Source organism: Musca domestica, unplaced genomic scaffold, assembly GCF_030504385.1.
Source record: "Musca domestica strain aabys unplaced genomic scaffold, Musca_domestica.polishedcontigs.V.1.1 5, whole genome shotgun sequence".
In the NCBI taxonomy this organism is placed as follows: Eukaryota; Metazoa; Arthropoda; class Insecta; order Diptera; family Muscidae; genus Musca; species Musca domestica.
The window spans coordinates 7,828,116-7,854,579 of record NW_026712346.1 but is presented as its reverse complement, the minus strand read 5'-3'; the positions used below and the strand labels follow the sequence as shown (position 1 = coordinate 7,854,579).

The window sequence follows — 26,464 nt, the reverse complement described above, 5'->3', positions numbered from 1 at the left end:
TAGCAGTCTCGGGACGATCACTAGTGATAAGTGAAGGAAGTTATAATTCCTGTATGGCACGAGTAGATTGTGAGGTTTTCTTAGAAACCTCACTATCAATACCCATAACATCAGGATTATTTACCCCTTTACTTACACCGCTGTTAACCACCGCAACTGGGTATGTATCAACACTGGCATACGACTGTTCACGTCGAATCTCAGTTGTATCAGTGATATTAACTGAAACCGGTTGTGGAACAGTGTTCTCCACAGAAACTATTCCTTTGCGACTAGGCATTCCCTTAGTTGGTGTCTTTTTCCCAGCCCTTTTGCGTTTCTGGCCAGAAACTGACGGTGACGACACAAACTCTTCTAATTCTTGGTATTTCTCAAACAATGTAGAGAAATTTTCAAATCGGAGTCATAGTAAGGAAAATCTTTTTTCATCGATGTCAATTCCGACTGCAGAGAGTTTCCGACATTGCACACAACACCAACGAACACCAACTTTATTTCTAATTGTGTATACGACTTTTGCATTATCCCTAGCATATTTTGCATGCCATTGATTAAGACAAAACCAACAGGTAACACACAATTCATCCTCTGCAACAAAATTGTACAATTCAAAAGGGCACGACATTTTATTTATTTTAATAACAATTATTTCTTTTTTAATACACAAGTTACAACTATATTTTCAAGATTAGATCTGTAGCTGGAATTTTTTATTGTTTTTTTAATGTTGGCAACTCTTATGAAGTGACAAACAAAACAAGAAGATATGTTACAACAACAAATTAGCTAATTTAACATAAGAAACAGGATAAAAGGGAGAATGAAAAACTACACAATTTGAAAATTGATATTACTTTAAAACACAAAAAAAGATTTTAAAACACTACACCAATTATCACTTTAAGTTACAAAATCAATATTGAACACTTTTTAAACACTTCTTTTACCAGATTAATTAATTTAATAAAACATATAACTTATAATTTTTTTAAAAGCACGAAGTACCACCATTTTTTGACACTAATCACAACAGGGTTGCCAACAAAAAAGTAATTTTCTTTATTTTTAAATTATTAATCCAAACTCCAAAAATTAACATTATCAATTGAAATTTATTAGAATGATATTGTTTGTTTACATTTTTGGGCATATAACTCTTACACTAGTATTACGTACAAAAATATATTTGTATGGGTTTATTGTTTAACAACACTTGATGTTACCTGTATTATCCTACCATGGAGTATATCCATGGGCTGGAAGAATCATTGGACCTTTTTTGATAACCAGTTTTTTTCTTGTCTAGATTTGAAAAAAATGAATTTTTGGAGGGCATATGGTTTCAATAAGACGGCCTTACATGTCATGCAGCCAGATAATGGCTGTGATCAGAATTGGTCGCTTATATCGTGCGATTTAACACCTTTTAATCTTTTCCTTTGGGGTTTTTTGAAGTCTATGGCACGATACCTTATTCCATAAATAACATTATTCTGTCTACTTTAGGATTAAAGTCTCACATTTTCTTGTTTAAATGCCAGTGTTTTATTAAAATTTTAAAAATTGCATCCTAGTTGGGACGTTCTTTATTTGTATTTAAGGTACTGCCATACAAACTTTTCCAAATAATTTTACTGCGTAAATATGATATGGGTTGACATCTTATTTGGCACTACACAGGCAAAGATCCTGAACTTGGGCATGGCAGTTCCATTCAAGTTTTGGCATGACTCTTTAACCAAACCCTTGGTATGGCATTTTAAACCAAACTGTGGCATGAAATCTTCATGTAACCATTTGCATGTCATTTTCACCTATTTTTAGATATAGTAGGGATTTATAATTTTTAAAATTAAAAGTCCACATTGTGTTTTAGAAACTGACGAATTTATTTGTGAAAATTGTGTAAAATTAATAGATGATGTGTCCAGTTATAAATATTAATTATTAAGCCGCATAATTACTCAACATACATTGGGGAAAAAATTACATTGTAAATGCATATACTATACGGAACAAGTCAGTTACTGATAATGTTACACCGATATATTAAGCCTCAAGCTTAGTTTTTGCGAATTCTTCAGCTACTTTAATTATGTCTACGATATTTTCGTAGTTGGAGCCGGATGCTTGTGCAGATTCGGGCTTACCGCCACCTTTGCCGTTGAGAACGGAAGAAATATATTGTACCCATTCATTTGCTTTCAGGCCTTTTTCTACAGCAGTCTTGGGAACAGACGATAGACAGAATATTTTCTTGGAGTCAACATCGACAGACAAAAACATTGCAGAAGTGTCTGGACATAACGATCGAACTTGTTTAAGAGCAGCGTCTAATGCCTTAGTGTTATTATAGGCGTCCAATTGTTCTACCATATACGGAGCATTCGGTTTAGAAGTGCACAATTCTTTAGCCCTTTCTACTACTTGTAGTGCAACGAGATTTTTCAATGCGCGCTCTTTATCATCTAATTTTTTCTTAAGATTTTTAAGATTGTTTCTCATCTCATCCTTTTTAACATGGGGAATAGTGGCGCGAGAAATTTCTTCATTAATTTCAACAATTTGTTTAACAATATTTTTAGAATTTTTACCATGGGAATCCTCTTCGATTGCTTTGTTAAGTTTTTCGATTTCAGCTTGAAATAGGTTTGATTTACTTATAGCTTTCAAAGCTTCTGGCCCAGTAAGAGCTACAATGCGTCGGATGCCCTTTGAAATAGCTTCCTCACTGCTTATTACAAAATCGACAATGTGGCCTGACCGCTTTAAGTGAGTTCCTCCGCAGAATTCTACAGAAGTTTTTTCTCCAGCATCACCTTCTGGATTCTGTTCTAATTCCTCAACAGGGATACCAAAGGATATAACTCTAACTGGATCTGGGTATACTTCATCGAAAACGGAGCGCAGCCCGCGGATGGTTTTTGCAACATGCAATTTTGATTCTTTTGCATAGATGGGGACGTTCTGGTACACAAGATCCTTTGTTAACTGTTCAGTTTTTGCAATCTGTTCAGTAGTCATGGCAGATTTGCAGCTAAAATCAAATCTTAATTTTTCTGGCACTACTAAGGAACCCTTTTGATCGGTGTCTTTGCCCAGTACTTTTAAAAGGCTGTGGTTGAGGGCATGCGTAGCAGAATGATTTTTCATGGTCAGCGATCGTCTAATTGTATCAATTTGTAAATTCAACGTATTTCCAACAGCAAGGCAGCCTTCCACAATCCCAATATGAAGAATGTAACCGCCCCGGTTGTACACACAGTCTACCATAAATTCATTTTCTTCTTCATCCACTTTTACCAAAACTCCTTGGTCATAAATTTGGCCTCCACTTTCAGCATAGAAATTAGTTTTATCTAAAACAATTCCAGCCTTTTGACCAGAATAAACCTTTTGTACGAATTCATTATTGTATCGTATAGCAACAATTTTTCCAGTACACGAATTAAATTTATATTCAGATTGAGGATCATCTGATACACTATCATATGAATATTTGAAGCTATCGTCAGTAACTGGAATTCCTTTATCCTTAAGTTGGGAAATGGCATGAACGTCGAGATTGATCTCGTCAACTTTGTTGGCACCTTTTCCCTGAGAAAGAATATAGGAATTGTGTTTTGCGGACTCATAGCCCTCCATATCAATTTGTAGACCTCTTTCCTCGGCCATTAACTGAGTTAAATCTACTGGAAAGCCATATGTGTCATACAAACGCCAAGTGACGTCACCTGGAATTATTTTTTCATCTCCAAGTTTGGCAACAGTCCTATTAAAGAGATTTCTACCTCTGGAAAGTGTCTTTAAGAATTGTTGCTCCTCCTCGTTTATAATGTCAACAATATGCTGAGGATCCTTTTTTACTTCAGGAAAAGCATCACCAAGTAAATCAATGACTGTAAAGACGAGAGTCGCGAAAAATCCTGGTTTTGCGTTTAATTTTTCTGTAGCATACCTAAAACATAAAAGCATATAAGTTATTTTATTTACATTTACTTACAAAACAAGCGACAACAAATTTATATTATGTATTAGAATAAGTATAGATGTAGTATATTCTATTAAATCTAGTGTACTAACTTTTGACTTTTCGGAAATAGTTAAAATTTTCCAAACGTGACTTACAGACTTATTTTTATACCATTTGCAAGTCAAATGGCAGAGAAATAGAATTTTTGGTTTTGGTACATAAGAAAACAAAAATAGATTTTCATGAAATGATTGAATCGTATTGTGTTTAAAGTTTTATTGAAAAACTGAAAAAATATGTATTCCAATTTACAAATCGTATGAATACAAATTCAATGCATACAAGATATAATATAACAATTAAAAGTAGTGGTGTAAAAGGTAGTTTTACATTCAAATTACAACACCCTCCCTGAATGTAAACTCCTTTTATTAAATTAAAGAAAATGTTATTTTGTTTTACAAAAGACCAAACCTATTTCTAAAATATTATAATTTTTGACATGGTAAAGCTTTTGTAAAAACATCTGCCAACATTTCGTTAGTAGAAATGTACTCTAATGCTACTTCTTTTTCATCGATTTTTTGCCTTATAAATTTTGCCTTTATGTCGACGTGTTTAGTTAGAATAATTATTGTTCATTGCCACATGTAATGCTCCTTTATCACAAAATATTTTCATGGTCTTCTTGGCGTCAGGATTTATTTCCTTTTCTAATCGTTTTAGCCAGACTGATTCTTGTATAGCCGCTGTAATTGACATGAATTCTGCTTCAGTTGATGATAGCGCTACTGTCTTTTGCTTTTTAGTTGACCATGATATTGCTGCGGATTGATATACAAATATATATCCAGTTGTTGATTGCCGGTCATCAATATTACCAGCCCAGTCGGCATCACAGTAACCAGTAATTGTATTATCCAAATTTGGTTTGTATACTAGGCCTTTCTCAATTGTTCCTTTTAAATATCGCATGACACGCTTCGCCGCTTCCTTCGACATTTCCTGTCTTTCCTCTTCGTTATTTGGGCTCATTGACATTGATAACTTCTGGTTAGAATCCATCGGAGTAGAAACTGGATTGCAATCGCTCATTCCAAAACGGTATAAGACATCATTGATATATTTTGTTTGATCTATTTTTATAATGTCCTGATTTCGACTTATTTTTATTCCAAGTATTGTAGACACCTCTCCCATATCTTTCATTTTAAATATTTTGGAAAGCTTCTTCTTCATATTTCTCAAAATCTTGCTATTGTTGCAGAATATGAGGACGTCATCAACGTAAATTGCGACATACAATTTATACCCATTCTTCAAGTCGTGGTATATACACTGATCGACTTCACTGCGTACAAGTCCCATTTTAATAAGTTCTGAATTTATCGTCTCATTCCAGACTCTTCCAGATTGCTTGAGACCGTATATTGACTTTTCCAGTTTACAAACTTTTTTCGTGCCATCAGAAAATCCTTCAGGTTGCTCCATATAAATCACCTCTTTGAGATTTCCGTTAAGATACGCGCTTACGGCATCCATTTGATGAATTTTCATACCATCTTTTGCGGCCAATGCAATTAAATATCTTATAGAGTCATACCTGATTACTGGCGAAAATGTTTCATTATAGTCAATACCCTCTCGTTGACTAAAACCTTTAGTCTTGCTTTCCATCTAATGTGGCTTTCGTTTTCATCACTCTTTGTCTTGAAAACCCACTTCGATTTTATAGCCTTTTCACCTGGTGGTAGTTTAGTCAAAATCCATGTATTATTCAGCTTCAATGATTCAATTTCATCTTCCATTGCACGTTTCCATTTATTAGCATTATCCGACGACATTGCTTCTTTATAACTTGTTAGATCATTTGAAACGAAATCAATGGCACAGAATGATGACGAATTTTGGTTTTGATTTGCAATACACTCTGATCTCCGAATTTGTGGTTCCTCCACACTTTCTTGCCTGTAGCTTCTGCTAGGAGTCCATGCACGATTTTGTGCGCTGACTTCATCGCTATTTGATGGCCAATCTGTTTCTAAATACACGCTGTCTGTATCGGATTTCTCAGCAGGGGTTTCATTCGGAGTTAGAGTTTCTTCAGATGAATTTTGCATACTTGGATCATTAGCTATTACGGAAGGTGTTGATTCATTAAGATTGTCTTGATAATGGGATTCTCTCTCCCCTGAATCAGCGCTTTCGTTTTGCAATAATTCTGGATAATAAAAGTCTTCATTTCTTGGCTCAGTTTTGTTGACTTTCCCGTTCTCCATAAATGTTACATCACGACAGATTATTATCTTGCTATCCTTGGGACTAAACAAGCGGTATGCCTTGCTTTCGGCACTATATCCCACCATTATGCATTCGGTTGACTTCGGATCTAACTTCGATCTTTTATCTTTCGGTATGTGTGCAAAAGCAGGACAGCCAAACACTCGAAGGTACGTTAAATTTGATTTTCGACCTCTCCATATTTCTTCTGGACATTTCTTTTGTTGTCGACATGGCACTCGATTTATGAGATATGCTGCAGTAACTGCTTCAGCCCAGAAACGATTATCTAAGCCACTATCGATGAGCATACAACGTACCCTTTCAATGATTGTGCGGTTCATACGCTCCGCCACACCATTTTGCTCCGGGGTGTATGGACACGTCTTCTGATGTATAATGCCTTTTTCTTTGCATAACTTCTCAAATTGGCGATTAACGTATTCTCCACCACTGTCTGATCGGAAAATCTTTATTTTTTTTTCCAGTCTGGTTTTCAGCCATATTCATAAATTCCACAAATTTTGAAAACACTTCAGTCTTACTTTTTATGAGATATGCCACAACTTTCCTAGAGAAATCATCAATGAAGGTTACAAGGAAACGTGTTCCAGAAAACGAGCACTGGTTCAACGGACCAACAACATCAGTGTGTATAATTTGCAAAAGTTCTGTAGCTCGTGTACCATCTTCTTTATTAGGTTTTCGGCATTGCTTTCCTTGTAGACAGATTGTGCATGTACCATCTTCTTTCTCCGAAAAATTTAATCCAAAGTTGGCTTCTTTAACATCTTTGAGTTTCGAATGGCAAATATGACCCATTCTGCGATGCCACAAATTCAAATTACCTGAAACAGCAAATACTTTATCTTTCGAGTTTTCAGATTCACATTCTAATCTGTATAATTCATTGCGCATCTTTGCAAAGCTATAACTTTTCCTTGCTTGTTTCGGATTTTGCAGGAATCGCCCTCAAATATCACAGACTTGTCACCTTTTGTAATTTGCCGCACGGACAACAAATTTGTACAAAGATTTGGAACAAATTCAACGTCCTTGACAATTACATTCTTTGTCCCATCTTTACAAGAAACTTTCAGATCGATGTCGCCAATGCATTCAACTTGAAGTTCTTCCTTATTTGCAACGATGACTTTTTTGTTTTCTACATGCCGTTTGTTATACATCTTGCTATCATCATTTGTCATATGAACTCATATCGGACGTGGCTTTTGGTAAAGAAATTCCATCAATTGTGGCAAATAAAACTTCAGATTTCTTCACATGCTTGCCGTGTTCACTCTTACTTACATTGTTTCTTACAATTGTAGCACGTAATTTGCTTCTTGTTCTTTGAAAATTTAGCTTGAAAAGCTGAGTCTCTGCCATTAACGTTATCGAATTTTGCATCGTGTAGCAACAGATTTTTCACCATATCCACGGTTAGCTTCTGTTTGGAATTTTCAACGGCCATAACTAATGGTTTGAAATCATCGGTCAGTCCAGCTAGCATCAATGAGGCAGTCAACTCATCATCAATGTTTAATCCTGCATTCTTTACCTTTAATGCGATGATGACCAAGTCGTTCACATACTCCTGAATTGTTTTATAATTCTGCATCTTGATGTTGACTAATTGTTTCAATAATTCCACTTTCCGTGTAAGTCCTGTATCCTCATATGCATTAATCAAGGCAGTCCATGCATCTTTCGCTGTTGTAGCAGCCGCAATGTGACCATATTTGTTCGGATCTATCATTTCTGCCAGGGCTTTTTCATTCAGTTCGGTATCCGGCATTTCTTCCTTTACAGCTTTCCAGCAACCTTTTATCACCAATAACGATTTTGCTTGTCTTTTCCAGACATCAAAATTCTCGCGGCCCCGCAATTTCTCCATTGGGCACAATAATTGGTTGCTTGCCATAGTTTTCACTATTTTTTCAAAATTTGAATTTTTTTTTTAAAGTGTCTAGGGGCCCATAACCTATTGTGTTTAAAGTTTTATTGAAAAACTGAAAAAATATGTATTCCAATTTACAAATCGTATGAATACAAATTCAATGCATACAAGATATAATATAACAATTAAAAGTAGTGGTGTAAAAGGTAGTTTTACATTCAAATTACAACAAATCGTTCATTCACAAATTTTGAATACACCTGGGTCCATCCAAACTAGTGCACTTCTTCCCTGTTCTAAACACTTCCCCCATACTAAATTCCGCGTCGATTGAAATATAATTATATCATTATAACAAATCTGAAAAATTCTGTTTTGGGTCCATTTCAATCCTTAAAGGCTTCTATTTCGATCCTGACTCAACGCAAAATTTCGTGGGGTTCGGGTCATAATTGTGACGTGTAGAGTGATTGCAAATAAAAATGGGCAGCCAAATGCATATATATATATAAATCGACTCAGCTTGGCGAGATTGGTAGATCCATATTAAAATCGTTGGTCTTGAACCAATATTTTGACCCGATTTGCATTAATGCACTTACCAATTTCCCGGAAGCACTATGTTAAGGTTTATTTTTCGGTGACATAGATGGGGGTCACTTTTATTTATAATGGAAAATCCAAACGCAGCGGAGGCAATCTTCTTTAGAAATATAAACAAATTTTCATTAGGTAAAATGAGCTTTAACACCCAGAAGAAAAAAATAAATGAACTCCAACAAAAGCTTGATCGTCTGGGTAGTAATTGCTTGTCTGCCTTGATCAAAAGTTCTGTGAACAGGCAATGTACTTTTTCTTTTTTTTTTCTAAATCCATACCAAATTATACCACAAAACCGCATTTTAAAAGTATGTTGTTAAAGACAATATGATTCTATATTACATTTCATTATAAATCCAGAAACTCGTCAAAAACGGCGCTTTACCGTTAGTTAAGCTTCGTGTTGGTCTCTTTTAGAGTTTTGCAAGAACATTGCCGTAAATTGTTGTTGTATGGATAAGAACAGGATACTGCATGAATATGTCCAAAACCAATGTTACTAATTAGATAACACGACTAATCCCGAAATAAACAGCGCATTCCTTCGAAAACAGAGTATATATGAATCGAAGACCAAGTAAAATTCGACACAAAAATATGCAAAGAATTACATACATCCCCATCTGTCGGTCTTTATTGTACAACATTTTTTTACGACGATTTCATGCATTATTAAAGATCTAATTAATAATTGTTCTTAATAACTGTTGTTAATTTGGTTTTTGTTCTAAAAGCTCAGAACGGATAAAATCAGAATGTCCAGAATAAGTCTAGCATCAAGAAGGACCCAACCTTTACGGGTTGGGTCCACAGCAACACTGGCATTAGTTTAGTTTTGCTGGGCATCGAAATAGGTGCAGCGTGTCATGCGGACCTGTGCTGCCACATGCTGGGCAGATTTTCTGCCTTGTCTTATAATTTCTTCCATCCTTCATTCAAATAATCTTCGCTCTCTTTATACTCGACGACTATATATTCAAAGCCATTGAAAGTTGTAAATGTAGCTGTAACTCCAACCAACTCGGCTTCTACCGCTTTATTCAGCTTATTCACTCCACCTTTAAAAGAGCATACATTTCATTTGCCATTTTGTTTGAAACACCTCTAAATATTCGTCATAAAATTTTAAGTCGATTTAACGATGTCGGTCTGTCGGCGTAGAGCTTTAAAATTTGGCACAGTAGTTTGTATTGCGTCTAGGATGGTCGGTTCGTTATTTTGTCTAAAAATTGGTATTTGTAGTTCATAATGGGTTCTAGCTCCGGTCTCCCAACACTGAATATCCAGGTCCATGTTATTCTATAGCGCACATATAACGATACCTTCAAATATTCGGTATTTTGACGACTTAAGTCACATTTTCTAATAGATTTGTAGGAAAATTTGGTATTTATATTTCATAATGGATTCTACAACCGGTGTCAAAACATTGTCCACATGGGTCAACGGTTCGATATTTCTTGTATAGACCGATATTCGGTATTTCTATAATCATAGTCACATTTACCCACGAAATTATGTCAAATTTGGTATTTAAGACTCGCAATATATTACAATTGTCTATATAGACTACCATTTCGGTAAGACCCATATAACGACTCCAAGCACTATACAAGGTGAGATGAAAAAACTGCTATCATTTCTAAGCCACTCGTCCGACAGCTGTTAAAATTATTCCAGTGACAGTTCATTATATTGTTTACAAGCGTACAAAAGCATTTTGGTGAGAATTTTCCAGAAAAAAAGTTTTTCGTGATGGAATTCAAGCGTGATAGTGTGAGTGGCTATCGTTTAAATGTAAATAAATCTTTTGTCTCGTACAATCGCTCGTTACCGTGATACTGGTAGCGTAGCCCGACGTCAAGGAAGTGGACCGAAGAAAACAGCAACATCAGCAGAAATGGTTCGGAAACTAAAGATCCGCGCCGCTGTTGCCGAAAATGGCTTGTGAGCTGAACATATTGCAATAAGCAAAATTAGCTCGGGGTAAAGCCGTTTAAATTTCAAAAAGTGCAAGAACTTACACCCCAACAGAAAGGAAATAGACTCAAAAGAAATAAAGTGTTGCTTCGCTTGGCCGAAGAAATTGAGGAACTGCCGAATTTGGTTTATCCGATGAGAAAACATTCGTTGTTAAGCAGTTTGTAAACAAACAACATTATCGTGTTTACTTGGCAAAGAGGTCAGTTAAAAATGTGCACCTTCGGTTGGCCACCAGAACTCAAGTGCCGGTCATGGTGATGATGTGGGCTGCCATAACAGCCGATGGTCGCTCTCGGCCGAATATTATATTGAAAACATTAAGGGGGGTATTCATGTCTTGGGCACGCAAACATTTTGGCCGCAGACCTTGGACATTCCAACAGGACTCAGCACCATCGCACTCAGCACGCGCCATCCAAGAATGGTTACAAAATGAGGTTCCTCGCTTCAATTCCAGCGCACAATGGCCACCAAAATCTCCGGATGCCAATCCGTTGGGCTACTGGGTTTGGAGTATTTTGGAAAACAAGGTTGGCACTAAAAAATACCAAAAGTGTCCATCACATCAAGCAAACGCTTCGCCGGGAATGGGCCAAAATACCGCAGAGCAAAATTCGGGCAGCGCGTGAGCTATCTCCGACATTTTTTGCTTTCATTCAATAAAATTAAAAAAATTTTAAAATGTGGCGTTTGAATTTGTTGCAGTTTTTTAATCTCACCCTGTATTATTTTTTGAAAAATCTAGCTGCATTCTCCTGCTGATCTGACGGGAGTTTGTAGTTTAAAGTGGTAGCGGGATGGTCTCCGAACATAGACAAATGAAAATATAGACAAAGAAATGCTCTCAGGTATTGCATTGACAGGATTTTATCATGCTGTCGCATGTTAAGACCTTCGCCTCCCCATGTAGATGGTCGACAGGTGGCATGAGAAGGCACCCTGTTGTGGTTCTAAGGGTGGCGTTCTGGCAGGACTGAATATTTTTCTACTCCGTAGCACTAACGTTGGCGAACCACAGCGGGGTCGCTTAGTTTACCACATACCGGTCTATCGCGTTGTAAGAGAGCAACAAGATTTCCTTATCAGCAACTCAAATGCTGCCGGCTAGAGACTTGAAAGCTTGTTCCTACTTGTGATCTTGTCGCATAGCTGTTGTATGCGTGGACAACTTAAAGAGGCTATCGATGGTAACCCCTAAGACTTTGGAGTTGTATGCCGTCTGGAGGGCGTGGAATGTCAGAAAGGTAGAGGTTAAACAGTTCCGGAGATATAACACCATCTTAGGGAACGTCCTGTTTCACTCTACGGATATTCGACTTACTGTTTCTGTACTCAAACAGTGTGGTATGATTGACTGTATCAAAAGCTTTTGATAAATCAAGTGCCACCGTAACTGTTCTGTCGCACTGCTTGTTCTGGTTGAGTCCTCTGATGACATGTGTGAAAATGGTGGAATCCGTGTTGGTGAACAGCTACTGGGAAATACTCTCTTATGCTGGGGAGGAGTAATGCCTCAAGCATCTTTGCTACAATTCATGATGGGCATGGAAATTCCCTAACAGAAGTGAACTGTACTGTTTAGATGCGGGATTAATGCGTCAAGCACATCTACCTACCGCGGTTCCACAATTGACCGTTTCCCGCATACATTGCATGTACGGGTCACTAGAGTCAAGCTAGGCGAGATCGGCACAGACGTACCAAGTGTCACAGTTCGTGAGACTTAACCATAATGTCACCCGGTCTGATTAATGACGTGACTTGGCAAACCGTCATTCTCTTGGCTCAGACCATCTACCGATAATCGTCCCCATAAGCAGGTCACCCGATTTCATAGCTTATGAACGCCGCACTATCCTTAACCATGGGAAAGCTCACTGGCCAGAGTTCAGAGAATTCTCCAACCGCCGATTCAGAGAACTGCTCAACCCTTCTGATGTTCGGGTAGCAAAAAGGATTTTCTGAAACATTATCAAAGCTGCAACCGCTCACTATATACCAGCTGGTCGAATACCCGAGATAAGACCAAACGGGATGAGCAAATGAGCGTACCAACCCTACTGATCCTAAAATCAGTGTTTTGACAGTGGAAGTCAACCGGTTGGTACAGGAGCATAAGATGAGAAAGTGGCTAGACCATCTGAGTGTTGCAACATTGGAACTGATATGAGTAAGCGGTGGTGGTCGCTCCCGAACCCTGAAAAAAGGATGATAGGACCTGTCACTTTTAACGACGTAATGGTGACTGGTCCGAAGAGATGCGCTAAGTTTTTTTTTTTTAACCGACAATTTTTCGAGCACCCCAAGAGTGAGAGGTCGAAGCGAAGAGTACTACGCGGAATGACAGCACAATGTTGGTAGCCCTTGACCTATCAAAGGCATTTGATACGGTCAATCATGCCATACTGTTCGAGGACATGCAGAGAACTACCATCCGGCCAAGTTTGAAACGTTGGTTATCGTCGTCCGCGCAAACCACAGCTGTCTGCGATGATGAAAAATGGGAACAAGGTCCTCAATGCGCTAGCCGGCAGCACTTGGGATGCGGACAAGGAAACTTCGTGACCTCTTATAACCCGATAGGTCTAATACTAATGCTACGCAGTGGAAGCACATTCAGACCTGCCAGAATGCTGCCCTGAGAACTGCGACAGGATGCATCCTCATGACACCAGTGGGCATGAGGAGGGAGGTCCAACGCTATAAGAGAGAACCTCTAGATCAAGAAGCATGTCAGGCAGGTCTGAGTGGCATTCATACCGATGCAGTCGCAGATGCATCAGCAGTTACAGGATGAATTCCCCAGGACCAGACGGTATTATTCCCGCTATGATCCAGCATGTCTCAGCGTTAATATCCCCAATACTGGGGGAGATTTTCAAAGCTTGTCTGTGTCTATCCTACATCCCGGAATCATGGAGAGAAGTCACAGTCACTTATATCCCCAAAGCGGGGAAACCGAGTCATTCACTTCCTAAGGACTATAGACCGATAAATCTCTCATCCTTCTTATTGAAAACTTTGGAAAGGCTAATAGACATTGAGGTAAATCTGTTGAAACAGCGCAACATGATGTCATAGGGTATATTGAGAAGAACATGAATGGCTCCTTATTCACCTTGGCTGCCAATCTGTGCGATTATCGCAAACGGATCAGAACCATGGTCCGGTGTTGGTATGGATCCCGGCTGGAGCCAAAAATATACAGAGCAAACATTTTCCCACACGAACATGTATTTTCTGGATCGACGGCATAGAACCAGCCACTTGTTTGGACTGCATGTTACGACGATGAGTTTGACCGACATGACTAGACATCCAGCATATCTTGACGAGCGTTTTCTTTCCATGGTATAAATAGATAAATATGTCGCATTGGTAGCCCTTAATTATCTAGTTAGTAACTTTTGTTTTGAAATCATTATCAGGGATATACCTCCGTATATTTTTCATAATTCTTCTACAAATGACATCTTGAATTATTTTCGGCAAGTTTACTCCCAAGTTATCTGCATTTTGTTTGGAAGACTCTGTTTAAGCTGACCTACAACTTCCCGAGTCCGGTCAATCACGGATGATGATTGACACAACGGGCATCTCCTCAGCAACTTCCCTCGGCGGATACCGTAGAGGGCAGATGCCACTGGGCGGCGGTTGTTGTTGGTTAGCTCACTTTGATACATAGGAGACTCTGCTCTCATTGGAAACAATTGTAGATGTAGTAGTAGAAATCGACAAAGATCCTCGGTGATCGCATGAACCTCGGCGTTCACTTGTCGTTTAAAATTTGAAACGTAAGTACTAAGGTCTCTGCGCCACCCCAAATTACACAAGGTAATTTTGTTTGTTGTGCTCGAAAAGAATAACTCAATAAACCAACAAACTTATTTGAACTTAAAACTAATTACTATTGTGTTTTATTTTTATTTTCCTCCTTTCACCTCCTCCCAAATCCCCAGCCTAAACAGACTCCTTAAAAAATTATATAAATTCCTGCTTCGTACAGCGCCCTTTTATACTTCCATCCACGGCAGCGGGTTCTACGACACCGGATTGACCTGAAACAACAACACTCCAGTTTCGGCCAGCGGCTGGCAACTCAGTGTATACATGTTCGTGTTTGTTTATTTTTCTGTATTCGGAGCAGCACATCCCGGAATGCTTGCTCCGTGTCGGGCTTGAGGAAAACCCCGGACCATGGTTCTGTACGGTTTGCCCAAACACCATCCACCATAGATCAGTCTCGGTGCGATGTAATGGATGCGGAGGATGGGTGTATTTTAGGAATTGTTCCGGTTTAACCAGGTTGCGAAACTATAGCGATAGGGACTATGTTGCATTGTGCTCTACCAACGTAGTCCCCAGTGAGTCCCAACCTCATCGTCAACTTCCGAGTCGTCGTCGGAGTATGGAACTCCCCCGCAGTCTCCAGAACAGCAACCTTTACCGCAGCACCTAACGCCACATGTTGCTGTTCCAATTCCGGACAGTGCATCATTCTTGCAATTCAATTGCAACGGACTCCGAGGTAAAATTGATGAGATAGTGGATTTTATGAACCGGAGGAATATTGAGATCGCAGCGGTGCAGGAAACCAAGCCCAATGAAAATTGTAGCTTACAACGTTGCAACGGTTGCAACATATTGAGGAAAGATCGCACCAGAAGTGTGGGTGTGGGAATAGCGTTCCTGTTACACCATTCTGTTCTATACAGACCTATCTCGCTTAAGCTAGTCTCTAGTGACCCATACATGGAATGTATGGGGGTAGCAACCAAGTGCGGAACTGCCGAGGTAGAGGTGCTAAATGTGTATATCCCGCCGGTTAATAGCTGTGAACCGCGTTACTTGCCAAATATAAGCCCACTTTTGGAAGGCAATAACCGCCTGGTATTAGGGTTTTTCAATGCCCACCATGAGTTGTGGCATTTCGTCCTAGGTAATGACCAGAGGGGATCAGCGTTGGCAGAGCAGATTGACTGCTCGACATTTTGCACGGTAAACGAGAGAGTTTACCTACCTTCGCTTCAGAGAACTGCCCAATCCTTCTGATGTTCGGGTAGCTGAAAGGATTTTCCGGGACATCATCAAAGCTGCAGCCTCTCGCTATACACCTGCTGGTCGAATACCCGAAATAAGATCAAATTTCCCAGCAGAGGCAGCGGGATTAGCGAATGAGCGTGATGAGCTTCGACGTACCAACCCTACTGATCCCAGAGTCAGTTAACTGAACGGAAAAAGTGGCTAGACCATCTGAAGAGTTGCAACATTGGAACCGATTTGAGTAAACTGTGGGCAACGGTAAAGTCACTCTCGAACCCTGTGAAAAAGGATGATAGGACAGCAGTCACATTTAACGACGTAACGGTGACTGATCCGAAGAGGTGCGCTGGCCATTTTAACCGCCAATTTGTCGAGGATCCCGAGAGTGATAGGGCGAGGCGAAGAGTACTACGTCGTATAAGAGCTCTGGAGTTGAGTATCTAACCAAAGTCCTTAACTTGTCGTTAGCCACCCACATAGTTCCCGAAGCCTGGAAAATGGGCAGGGTGGTCACGCTACTGAAGCCTGGCAAGGAAAGGCGAATCATACAGGCCAACTTCGCTTTTGCCGCCAGTATCAGAGAAAGCCATACAGTTGCTAACCATCAACACGGTTTCCGTCCACTACATAGCACTACAAAAGCATTGCACGCCATATCCACACATATCAGTCGAGGACTCAACCAGAACAGGCCGTGTCATAGAACAGTAGTGGTGGCTCTCGACCTATCAAAGGCCTTACTAAAATGGATGAGTCACTCATACTGACTTGGAAAGTCTCCACCGAATGTTCTTTTTCGAATCACCGGAAGATAACATTCCACTTTTCATTAGAGGAATTACATCAAAAACCGCATAGGAACACGAGAAAGTCTTAATGGAACAAATTTGCGGAGTATACTGCATGAAAGCTGAGATCTACTGGTAATCTCCCAGTAGACTCATGTGGATTCTGATTGGGATCTATGAAAGAGCTTGTCCGCTCACCTTTCCTGTCTGGTGGTCGAAAGAACTAGCCCAGCTCAGGAAGACAAGCGACGCTTTTATAATAGGGACAACAAGACCAAACTGGGTACAGACTGGGAGGCTTATAAATCAGCCTTCAACAGGTACAACAGCCTCCAGATGCCGTAGAGTACTTTCGAAGGACCCCAAATACATTGGATGCATAAAGCGGAATGACGGATGCTGGACTGACTCTGGTCTAGAGACACTCAATCTGTTAGCCAATACTCACTTTCCGAACTGCTCTGATGCGGTAAATGACCGACTGGTAGATCGGTTTAGTCAGCATCGTGGGCGGAGGACGTAAGTCTGACTGAGAGGATTGTAAGTACTCCCAAGATTTTGTGGGCTATAAACTCATTCAAACCTCCCAAGTCACCGGGACAGGATGACATTATTCCCGCCATGCTACAGCATGCATTGACGGTAATAATACCATTCATGGAAGTGATATTTAAGGCTTGTCTGCGTCTCTCTCACATTCCATCGCTGTGGAGGGAAGTTACAGTCACTTATATCCCCGAGACTGGGAAACCAAGTCATGTACTTCCAAAAGACTACAGGCCTATCAGTCTCTCGTCTTTTCTATTAAAAACGCTGGAGAGACTAATATAGATTGAGATTAGATCTCTGATACTCTTGATATCGTTTAGCACAGGTCAACATGCCTATATGACAGGCAAATCTGTTGAATCAGCGCAACACGACGTCGTGGGTTATGTAGAGAGGAACCTGAACTCCCAACTCCTACTTGATAGGATTGATGTTATGCTCAGCAGCAGAATCATCAACTCAAGCAATGGGGAGTGTTCTGTTAGGAAAACGGTCAAGGAGGAGTTCTGTCACCACTATTCTGGCTTTTAGTGATAAATAACATTCTAATGAAACTGGAACACAGCACTAATAGCAGCCATGGTCCTCAAATTAAAAAAAAAACAGTGCTTTTGCTGTAGTATTTTGTTACCGATTCCACACCACGTGACTTTATCTGTCCTGTACTATTGCAGTCATCAAAAACTTGTTCTGGGCTGTGATCAATCTGAAATATTTATAGTAAGACAATAGAAAAAATCTCTCATTAGCTAATAAAATCATTTCTATAGAAAAAAATGCCAATTTTACCGTGATAAATTAAAGACAAATTAGAACTAACAGGCCTACACATTAACCAACGTGCAATACAAACTACTCACCATCCCCTAAAGGTAAAATGTTTTGTAAGACTGTTTCGTTTGCTTTTATTTCTAACGTATAAAACAAAACAAAAGTTCTGTCATGACAGCAGCACAGTCAAAGACATTTGATGTCGAAATTGCCCCAACACAGCAACAGTTTTTATTTTTGTTCTTGGTGACTGTGCCCGCCACAGCAACAGCATAGTAAATCTCGAATAATCTGACAAACTGGAAGCAATTTTAAGCACTACTATGTTGAAAGTTCATATCCTTTAGATTTTAGTAATATACGGCGGAATTCAAAGATGTCCGATAAGACAAATTTAACTACAAAAAGACACAAACCAATCGAATTTTTCCACCGGTTAAGAAAGGTTAAATGAAGAATGGGAAAGAGAGAGAGCAAATAGCAAACCGAATGAAAACTTAAGGTATTTTAAAATAAATATTATAGAAATAGATTTTTAAAAACATATAATAATTATAAAAATTAGGTAAGCAACTTTTTCAGTTAAAAGGTTTTATGTTAAACATACATTGCAATGTTTAAGATAAATGTACTAAAAACCAAAAAATAATAAAAACTAAAACAGTCGTGGGAATTATAAACATATGCATAGACTTGACTAAAATAAAACCGTGGGGCACGTCAATTCTCTACAATATGCATATGCAATTGAAGTGCCTCTCGCTTTTATTTTAGTCAAGTCTATGCATATGTTTATAATTCCCACGACTGTATCTATTTTTTATTACTTTTTGTTTTTAGTACATTTATTTTAAACATTGCTTGTTGAGCCCTTTCATTTGATACCCATATTGATGGGATTGATAAAACATACGTTATCCGCCAATTTGGTAGCGTCCGCCATTTTGGATTTCAATTTTTTATATTATATTGTATTTTGCTTTTTGAGCCCTTTAATTTGATACGCATATTCATGGGATTGATAAAAGCTACGTTATCCGCAATTTTGGATAATGTGTAGAAGAAGTTGAAAGCACTTTACTTCTCGTTTAATCATTCATATTCAAACGTATTCGTTTTAAACTAGGTTTTTTATAAAATTTTTGAAACCTTTCGTTAACTTAGGCTTTCATGGAAAGAAAAATTGACCACGCCCACTTTTACGACCTCTATTTCTGATTTATCAAAAATCGGGTAAATGTTAATGTGTATTAAAGGCCTGCACAAGACGAATTGTATGAATTATGCTTTTTTCGACACACTGACTTTGTCTACTCAATCATGCGCTATGTATTTGATAGGCAATGACAACCAACAACATCCCCAATTTTGATTCATGTGTGCCATTGTCTCGAATATTTGCATGGTGTTCTCCATAAATACAGGGTGTCAACGATGACATCGAACCGTGTCATCGTCAAATTGTGTGCCATTTGTGTACGTGTGCTTAAATTGAGAGAGTGTGTGTGTGTTACTTTCGACGGTGAGGATGTGTTTTTGTGTGCGCTGTAATTTTGAAGTAACAAACACCGCGTAAATATAAAATTGAGTTCAATAACAAAATGTGCATAGACATCAACAAATGAATAGAAAAAATGAAATATTTACTGAACAATCCCAATTTATTGGTGATTATCATAAAATGTTGGTCATAAAAAAGAGGTAAATATTGTTTGCCTATTTTCTATCTACATAAAGTGTTCTTATAAAATTAAAGTTTGTGGGCGGAGATTTGACTCTCATTCAATAACAGAATATGCACAGAATTGAACAATGGAGGTATATAGTGTTGTTACGTGAATTACAGTAGCACTCATTCTCATTTACACATCACTACCGGAGGCAAACATTTACGAAATTATAATCAAAATAAGAAATTTTTTCAGGAGATTATTGTTTTTTATAAGGATTAACATTTTAGATTGTTTCGTCAATAACCACGAAATGTGAAAATTTTGTGTGGACCAATTAGAAATACCTTTAATATTTTAGTATTCGCCAAGAAATTATTACAAAAAAATTATTCTTTCACATATCGGAAAAGCAGGTAGCGATTGCGCTTTGCCTTCATCACGCGTGTGTCTTTTTCGTTGGCAGTTGTTTCATAATTGTTGTTGTTTTTTTGATAGAACATTTTTGTATGACACACTATTCAACATTCCCTTTTATTGGTCATTACATGTTATGACGATGGGTTTGAGTGTGACCGACATGACGAAACATCGAGCATTTGGTTGGATGTCACGTACTGTTATGCGTTTGATCAAACAGGGCACAACACGACGAGCGTTTTCTCTCCATGTCATAAATAGAGAAAATTGTCACATTTGCAGCCCTTTAATGTGTATGGATGATATAAGGCTGAGTTTTTGGAAATTCGAAATATCAGTGAATTGAATTATGTGAAATGAAATAAGTGTAATAAAAGTACTAAAAAGCAATAAATTTAGTACCATTTGTTAATATCTGAACGGACTGAGGCAAAATCTTGACATTTGGTAAAAAAATTAAATTTGGGAAGTAGGGTTACTATGAGGAAGTGATTTTGGATACGTGTACTAAGCAGAATTCGAAAATAAACAGTACACAAACATAGTGCACTGTACCGGTACAGTAACACCAAAAAAATTTTAGTGGTAGTGTACCGGTACATTTCCACTCGGGGGCGAAACTTGCTCGTGAGCAGGATTGCTCAAAGAGTGGTTCTAACTCCAGTTGCAAAAATTCGGCAACTTTTATGGGTTGTAACCAGAGGTCTTCTGAGTGAGTATGGCAGAGCTCAGATTTGCTCATTTCCACTCGGGAGCGAAACTTGCTCGTGAGCAGGATAGCTCAAAGAGTGTTTTTTACGGAATCTACTTTTCACTCTTTTGGTTTGTGTTGGAGCAGTCCTAGGTCACTTCTGTTTGAAAAATTAGAGTGGGAGTAGAATCATTCAAAAGAGTTTGTTAGAGAGTGAAAATAATTAGATTTGTGTGTGTATGTGATGTTGCTGTGAACTTTGAAGGGAGGGAGCCCGGGGTCACAGATTAATCGTGTACAAAAAAAAAAGAAAAAGAAAAAACAGCAGAATGTATTGCAATGACCGGTGGTTTTTGCGTTGTCATAATTTATTAGGATGGCACATGCATAGTAGGTTGCAGTCTAAAACGTTGTTATGGTTACAACGTATTGGGAAAGGATCGCACTAAAAGTGCCAACTCCACATTCTGCACGGTAAAAGAGGATGCCCCCACCCGAATAAGAGGAGAGTGTCACAGTTCGGAAGACAACCATAGTGACTGAGGTCCTATCATCCTTTTTTCCAGGGTTCGAGTGAGTACCTAACGAAAGTTCTCAACCTAGCCACACACATAGTTCCCGACGCCTGGAAAATGTGCCCAATGGACCCGCTGCTGAAGCCGGCAAAGGCAAACAACACAGGCCAACTTCCCTTCGCCAGTAGCTCAGACCCTTGAGGCTTTACTCCTACCCAGCATTAGAGGAAATTATCCAGTTGCCAAACCGCAGCACAGATTCCGTCCACAACAGCATTGCACGCAATTTCCACACATATTAGAGGATTGAACCAAAACGATCCGTGTCATAGAACAGCCGTGTTAGCCGGCAGCACTTTGGGTGCGAACAAGGAAACCTTGTTGACCTCTTATAACCCGATAGGTCGGTATGTGGTCAGCGATGCGGCTCCAGTATGGTCTGCGAATACTAATACTACGCAGTAGCATGGAAGGACATCCAGACCTGCCAGAACTGCGACAGGGTGCCCCCTCATGACACCTGTAAACCATGTAGATGAGTGGGCGAAACTCATTCCCGTACGTCAGCATAATCATATGCTTTCGTTGCAGCACCTGTTTGGGTGTTATCGTTGGAGTCATCCCAACCATAATATGGTGGATACAACTCCCCCAACCCATGCGTGTCAGGAAGGACATTCATGATGTAGAGAGGGTGAAAGAGCCTCTAGATCAAGAGAAAGAAAGAGAGAGTCTCTAGATCAAGAAGCCTATCAGGCAGGTCTGAGTGGTATTCATACTGATGTAGTCACAGATGCCATCACCTATAGTTTGGGGCAATTACGTTCAGCACCTCTTTAACTGTCAGCCAAACCCAACCCACTTCAGACCTTCGAAAAACTCGCTCGATTTCGCTCATAGAGTGAAACTAACTCGAATCCGACGACGTCATTAATACTATAATTATTGACACTGGTGTCATGAGAAGGCACCCTGCCACAGTTCTTGGGGCAGTATTCTGGCATGTCTGGAAAGCCTTTCACTGTGTAGCACTTATGTCCGCAGAGCAGATTGGGCCGTTTAGCTGACCACGGACCGACTTATGGGGTTATATGAGATGAACAAGGTCTCCTTGTCCGCACCCCAAGTGCTGCCGGCTAGCGCTTTGTTCCTACTTTTTATTTTGGTTTGTCGCTTGGCTTGCGCGTACGACTTGAACATGCTGTGGAACGTGACCCCTAGTATCTTGGGTAGCTCGTGCTCGCTATTATCTTTCCCTTGACCAGCACATTCAGCTTTGATTTCATCTCCGCAGACCATGTGGTAAACAGTTTGGCCGTTGATTTAGTGGCGGATATTTTCATATTCCTCCCGTGTAAGTAGGCCGAAAACTCCGCGAGATAGGTGTTCGACCTTACACACATGTACAACCTGCATACGTAACGATAGCAATGCCGTCTGGAGAATGAGGTATTCCGGAAAGGTAAAGGTTAAACAGTTCCGGAGACATCTCACTTTGGAGAGCTCCCTGTTTCACTCCACGATAGCCTTAATTCTTGTTCCAGAATTCCGCTCCCGAATGGCGTCCACACATACAGTTGATTATCCAACACTTCAAACTTGGCTGATTTGTAGCCCTCTCTACATCTTCTAAAAGTGTGACGACTGTATCAAACGCCTTTGATTAATCAAGGGCTACCAATACAGTTCTATGACACGGCTAGTTTTGGTTTAATCGCCGACTGTTTTGTATTGATATGGCGTGCAAGGTTGTTTGTGTCAATGGTTAGCCACTGGTCAATGGTTAGCCACCAGTACAAAGACTCCTTTGATGCTGATTCTTTGTACTGGTGACAAAAGCGAAATTGACCTGCATTTGCTAGTCCTGCTGGGAAATTTTGTCTTATATCCGGAATTCGATCAGCAGGTATATAGCGTGCGGCTACAGAATTGATGATGCCTCAGAAAATACTTTCAGCAACCCGAACAGCAGAGGTTTTGGGTATTTACCTGAAGAGAATGTTTGTGAAATCTTTCCCGTGGTTAAGGAAAGTGCGGAAATTTGACCTCCTAATAAATACGAATCAAGAGAAATTATAGGCTATACACTATGGTTAAGTCTGGCGAACTGTAGCACTAACGTCTTAGCACTCGTGCAGCACGACCACTTTTTTAGGTCAGATTTGAATAACTCTATAGTTAGATTTTCATTATATTAAGTATAAAAAAGTCTGATTTGTTTTATATGTTCAATCAGTTGTTTGGCGAGGCTTATTGCTGGTCTAAGCAATAGGGAAACTTTGTGTTATAATTTGAATGGAGCAACGTAGAAAAACCGAAACGATTAACATACTGCTCACACGAAGTCACAAGCTTTCATTTTTTTAATCGTTTTCTACCAAGCAAAACAAAACAACAAACATTTTAATGCCAGAAGCACACGAACAATGCTTGAATGTACTTCGAATGTGAGTTGCCGAGCTGTATCGTTTGCGGTTTTGTTCCGAGAAAATACAGAACGAAACAATCGCTAACGTTTATTTCATTTATTTTCATAAATTGCAATGTACTTGAATTGATTCGCCTTTTTTTCTTATATTTAGGTGTTTTTCTTGCAAGATAGTCGGTTGAAGTAGATTTGTGTTCGCCATTTCAATGTTCAAATGTTCGCCTTCATATAAGGGTTATACCAAAACGTATGTTTTTGAGTTCAAATTGTTTGACTTCTATATGATTTTTCAATTAACTTATAGTTATTTCATATTTAACTTATAGTTAGTTTCTTAAGAAACCACCAATGGTTGATCTCCAGTTGACTTGGTAGGTTACACTACAGTCGTAGTAAACACACATTTACTCAATTTAAGCACACGAACAAAAGACTAATGGTTTGATGTCATTGTCGACATATTGCTTTTTGGAGAGCACCATGCATATTTTCGAGTCGATCATGAAACGGTCGAACCGGTCGAAATGCACACATGAATCAAACTGGGGATTGTTGTTGGTTGCCAAGGTCGATTAAATACTTAGCACATGATTGAGTAGACAGTCAGTGTGTCGAAAAATACAGATTTGATACAATTTGTCTTGTACCACCCCTCTTCAATTCTTAACCAATATACGTCAATCATTTTTTTTTTTTCGTAAGGAAATACCCGTTTATCAGGTTATTTGATACGAAAATTCAGATACAAAAAAATAGAGTAGAAAATCACAAGCCACGGCCGAAGCTCGTCTACTTACAAAAGTTATAAACTTCAGAAAAACTATGGATCGGGCACCCAATGTTGGACATACGCCAAAAAGATGTCAAGCCCCGGTCTAAGGCCGGCTACTTAAACACGGTATAAAGTTCTGAAGAAATTGGATCGCGTAGCCGGTGTAAAACATATACCAGAGGGGACATTTTCAAAGTATAAAGTACAGAAAAAACATGGATCGCACAGATGGTGTTAGACATACAACTGAGAAAAAAATCTGAAAACTTACAAAAGCTACAAAGTCTAGACACATGTTAATGGAGAAATTGCTCCAAATTGAGAATTATTAAAAATATCGAATGTAAGCGTTAGACCCCAGTTGTGTCTCAACAATATAAATTTAATCATTTTACACTTACCTAACGGCACGGCGCAAAATTCGACGTAGCACATAACCCCGGCCGGAATTGTCGGGAACTCCTCCATCGGCTAAAGCAATGGTTAGAGTTCTTGCATGATCAGCCAAAACTCGATAGGCCATATCTACGCCGGTAACATCTTCTGCTCCAACTTTACCTCCATATGGAGCACATCCTGTTCCTACATGAATAGCGTCAAAAAGAGGTACAAATATGTCAGTGTCGTAGTTTGAACGTTTATTTTGAATGACTGAAACCAAACGCTCAAAGCCCATACCACAGTCAATGTGCTTTTTGGGCAATGGTTTCAAGGACCCATCTTGTTCTCGATTAAATTGAATGAAGACTAAATTCCATATTTCCAATACATCGGGGTCATCCATGTTTACAAGCTCGGGGACACTACGACCACCTATACGATCAAAATGTAATTCGGAACATGGACCACAAGGCCCCGTCTCCCCCATTTCCCAAAAGTTATCTTTCATATTGCCTGGTATGATATGTTCAGCTTTTAATCCTAAATTCATCCATATTTGCTTGCATTCTAAGTCTGGCTCCAAACCACTTGTTTCATCTCCACCAAAGTACGTCACATACAATCGATCCTTATCCAATCCTAATCGCTCCGTTAAAAACTCCCAAGCCCAGGCACATATTTCCTTTTTGAAATAATCACCAAAGGACCAATTTCCCAACATTTCGAAGAACGTGTGATGATAAACATCTTTACCAACATCGTCTAAATCGTTGTGTTTACCACCTGCACGAATACATTTTTGACTATTGGCTACACGAAGCCACTTTGACATGTCACTATTGGGATCTGCTGTTCCTAAGAAAATAGGTTTAAACTGATTCATTCCAGCATTTGCGAAAAGCAGCGTTGGGTCATCCAAAGGAATAGTACTGGATGAATGCACATAAATATGATTTTTCTCCTTAAAAAAGTCCAAGTAGGCTTGGCGGACTTCAGCAGCTGTAAGAAAATGCATTTTGATGATCCAGTCAGAAACCTGAAATGAATTAATAATGTAACAATGTGCCACGTTAGTGGAACATGTAAGCAAATTAAAAAATATAAATATGTGAATTTGTGGATGTACTTTTGAGGGGAATAAAAAACAAAAATATGTAATTTAATATTATAAAATATTATTGATAAAATTCATTTAATTGCAATATTTTCAAACTCACCAATTTATGTTAACCACTTTAATGCAGATATTTTAGTTCCGTTTCGGCTAGTACGTTTATGCATGGGTATAGGGACGTGTATGTCGACTTTCGAAGATTAAAATTCAACCTTTAGAATCAAGGGCTATATAAGGTCCATGTTAGAAGAATACAGGTAGTCGCATCGACACAACTGCTGGATAAAAATAAACTATCAACCCGATTTTGGAATCGTAAACGTTGAATGAAAAATTATTGAAATTTTCAAAAAATTTAAAAAAAATCATAACAACCTCCGATTTGCATTCCATAAGAAAACATATAAAAATCGACTTTTTGACAAAACATTTTAAGAATTTTGACATATCAATGTTCCAAATCGTTGATGCATGTACCTGTATACTTCTACCATGTTAAGGTCGGTCAAGAAGACTACCTTTGACAACAATTTGACAATAAACTTAAGCTGCTATCAGTCATAAAGACTTTTACATATGAAGTGTC

General features: G+C 38.9%; 1 protein-coding gene across 1 annotated transcript; it reads right to left on the bottom strand.

Annotated features, from left to right (window-relative positions):
* Positions 1–1,865: 1,865 nt before the first annotated feature.
* On the bottom strand, positions 1,866–26,121 carry LOC101891897 (alanine--tRNA ligase, cytoplasmic). The gene is made up of 3 exons (XM_059128102.1): positions 25,982–26,121; positions 24,785–25,800; positions 1,866–3,958 (listed from the first exon to the last, which is right to left on the bottom strand). The coding sequence occupies exons 2-3, from the start codon at positions 25,777–25,779 to the stop codon at positions 2,050–2,052; spliced, it is 2,904 nt and encodes a 967-aa protein (XP_058984085.1). The 5' UTR covers positions 25,780–25,800; positions 25,982–26,121; the 3' UTR covers positions 1,866–2,049.
* Positions 26,122–26,464: the final 343 nt, after the last annotated feature.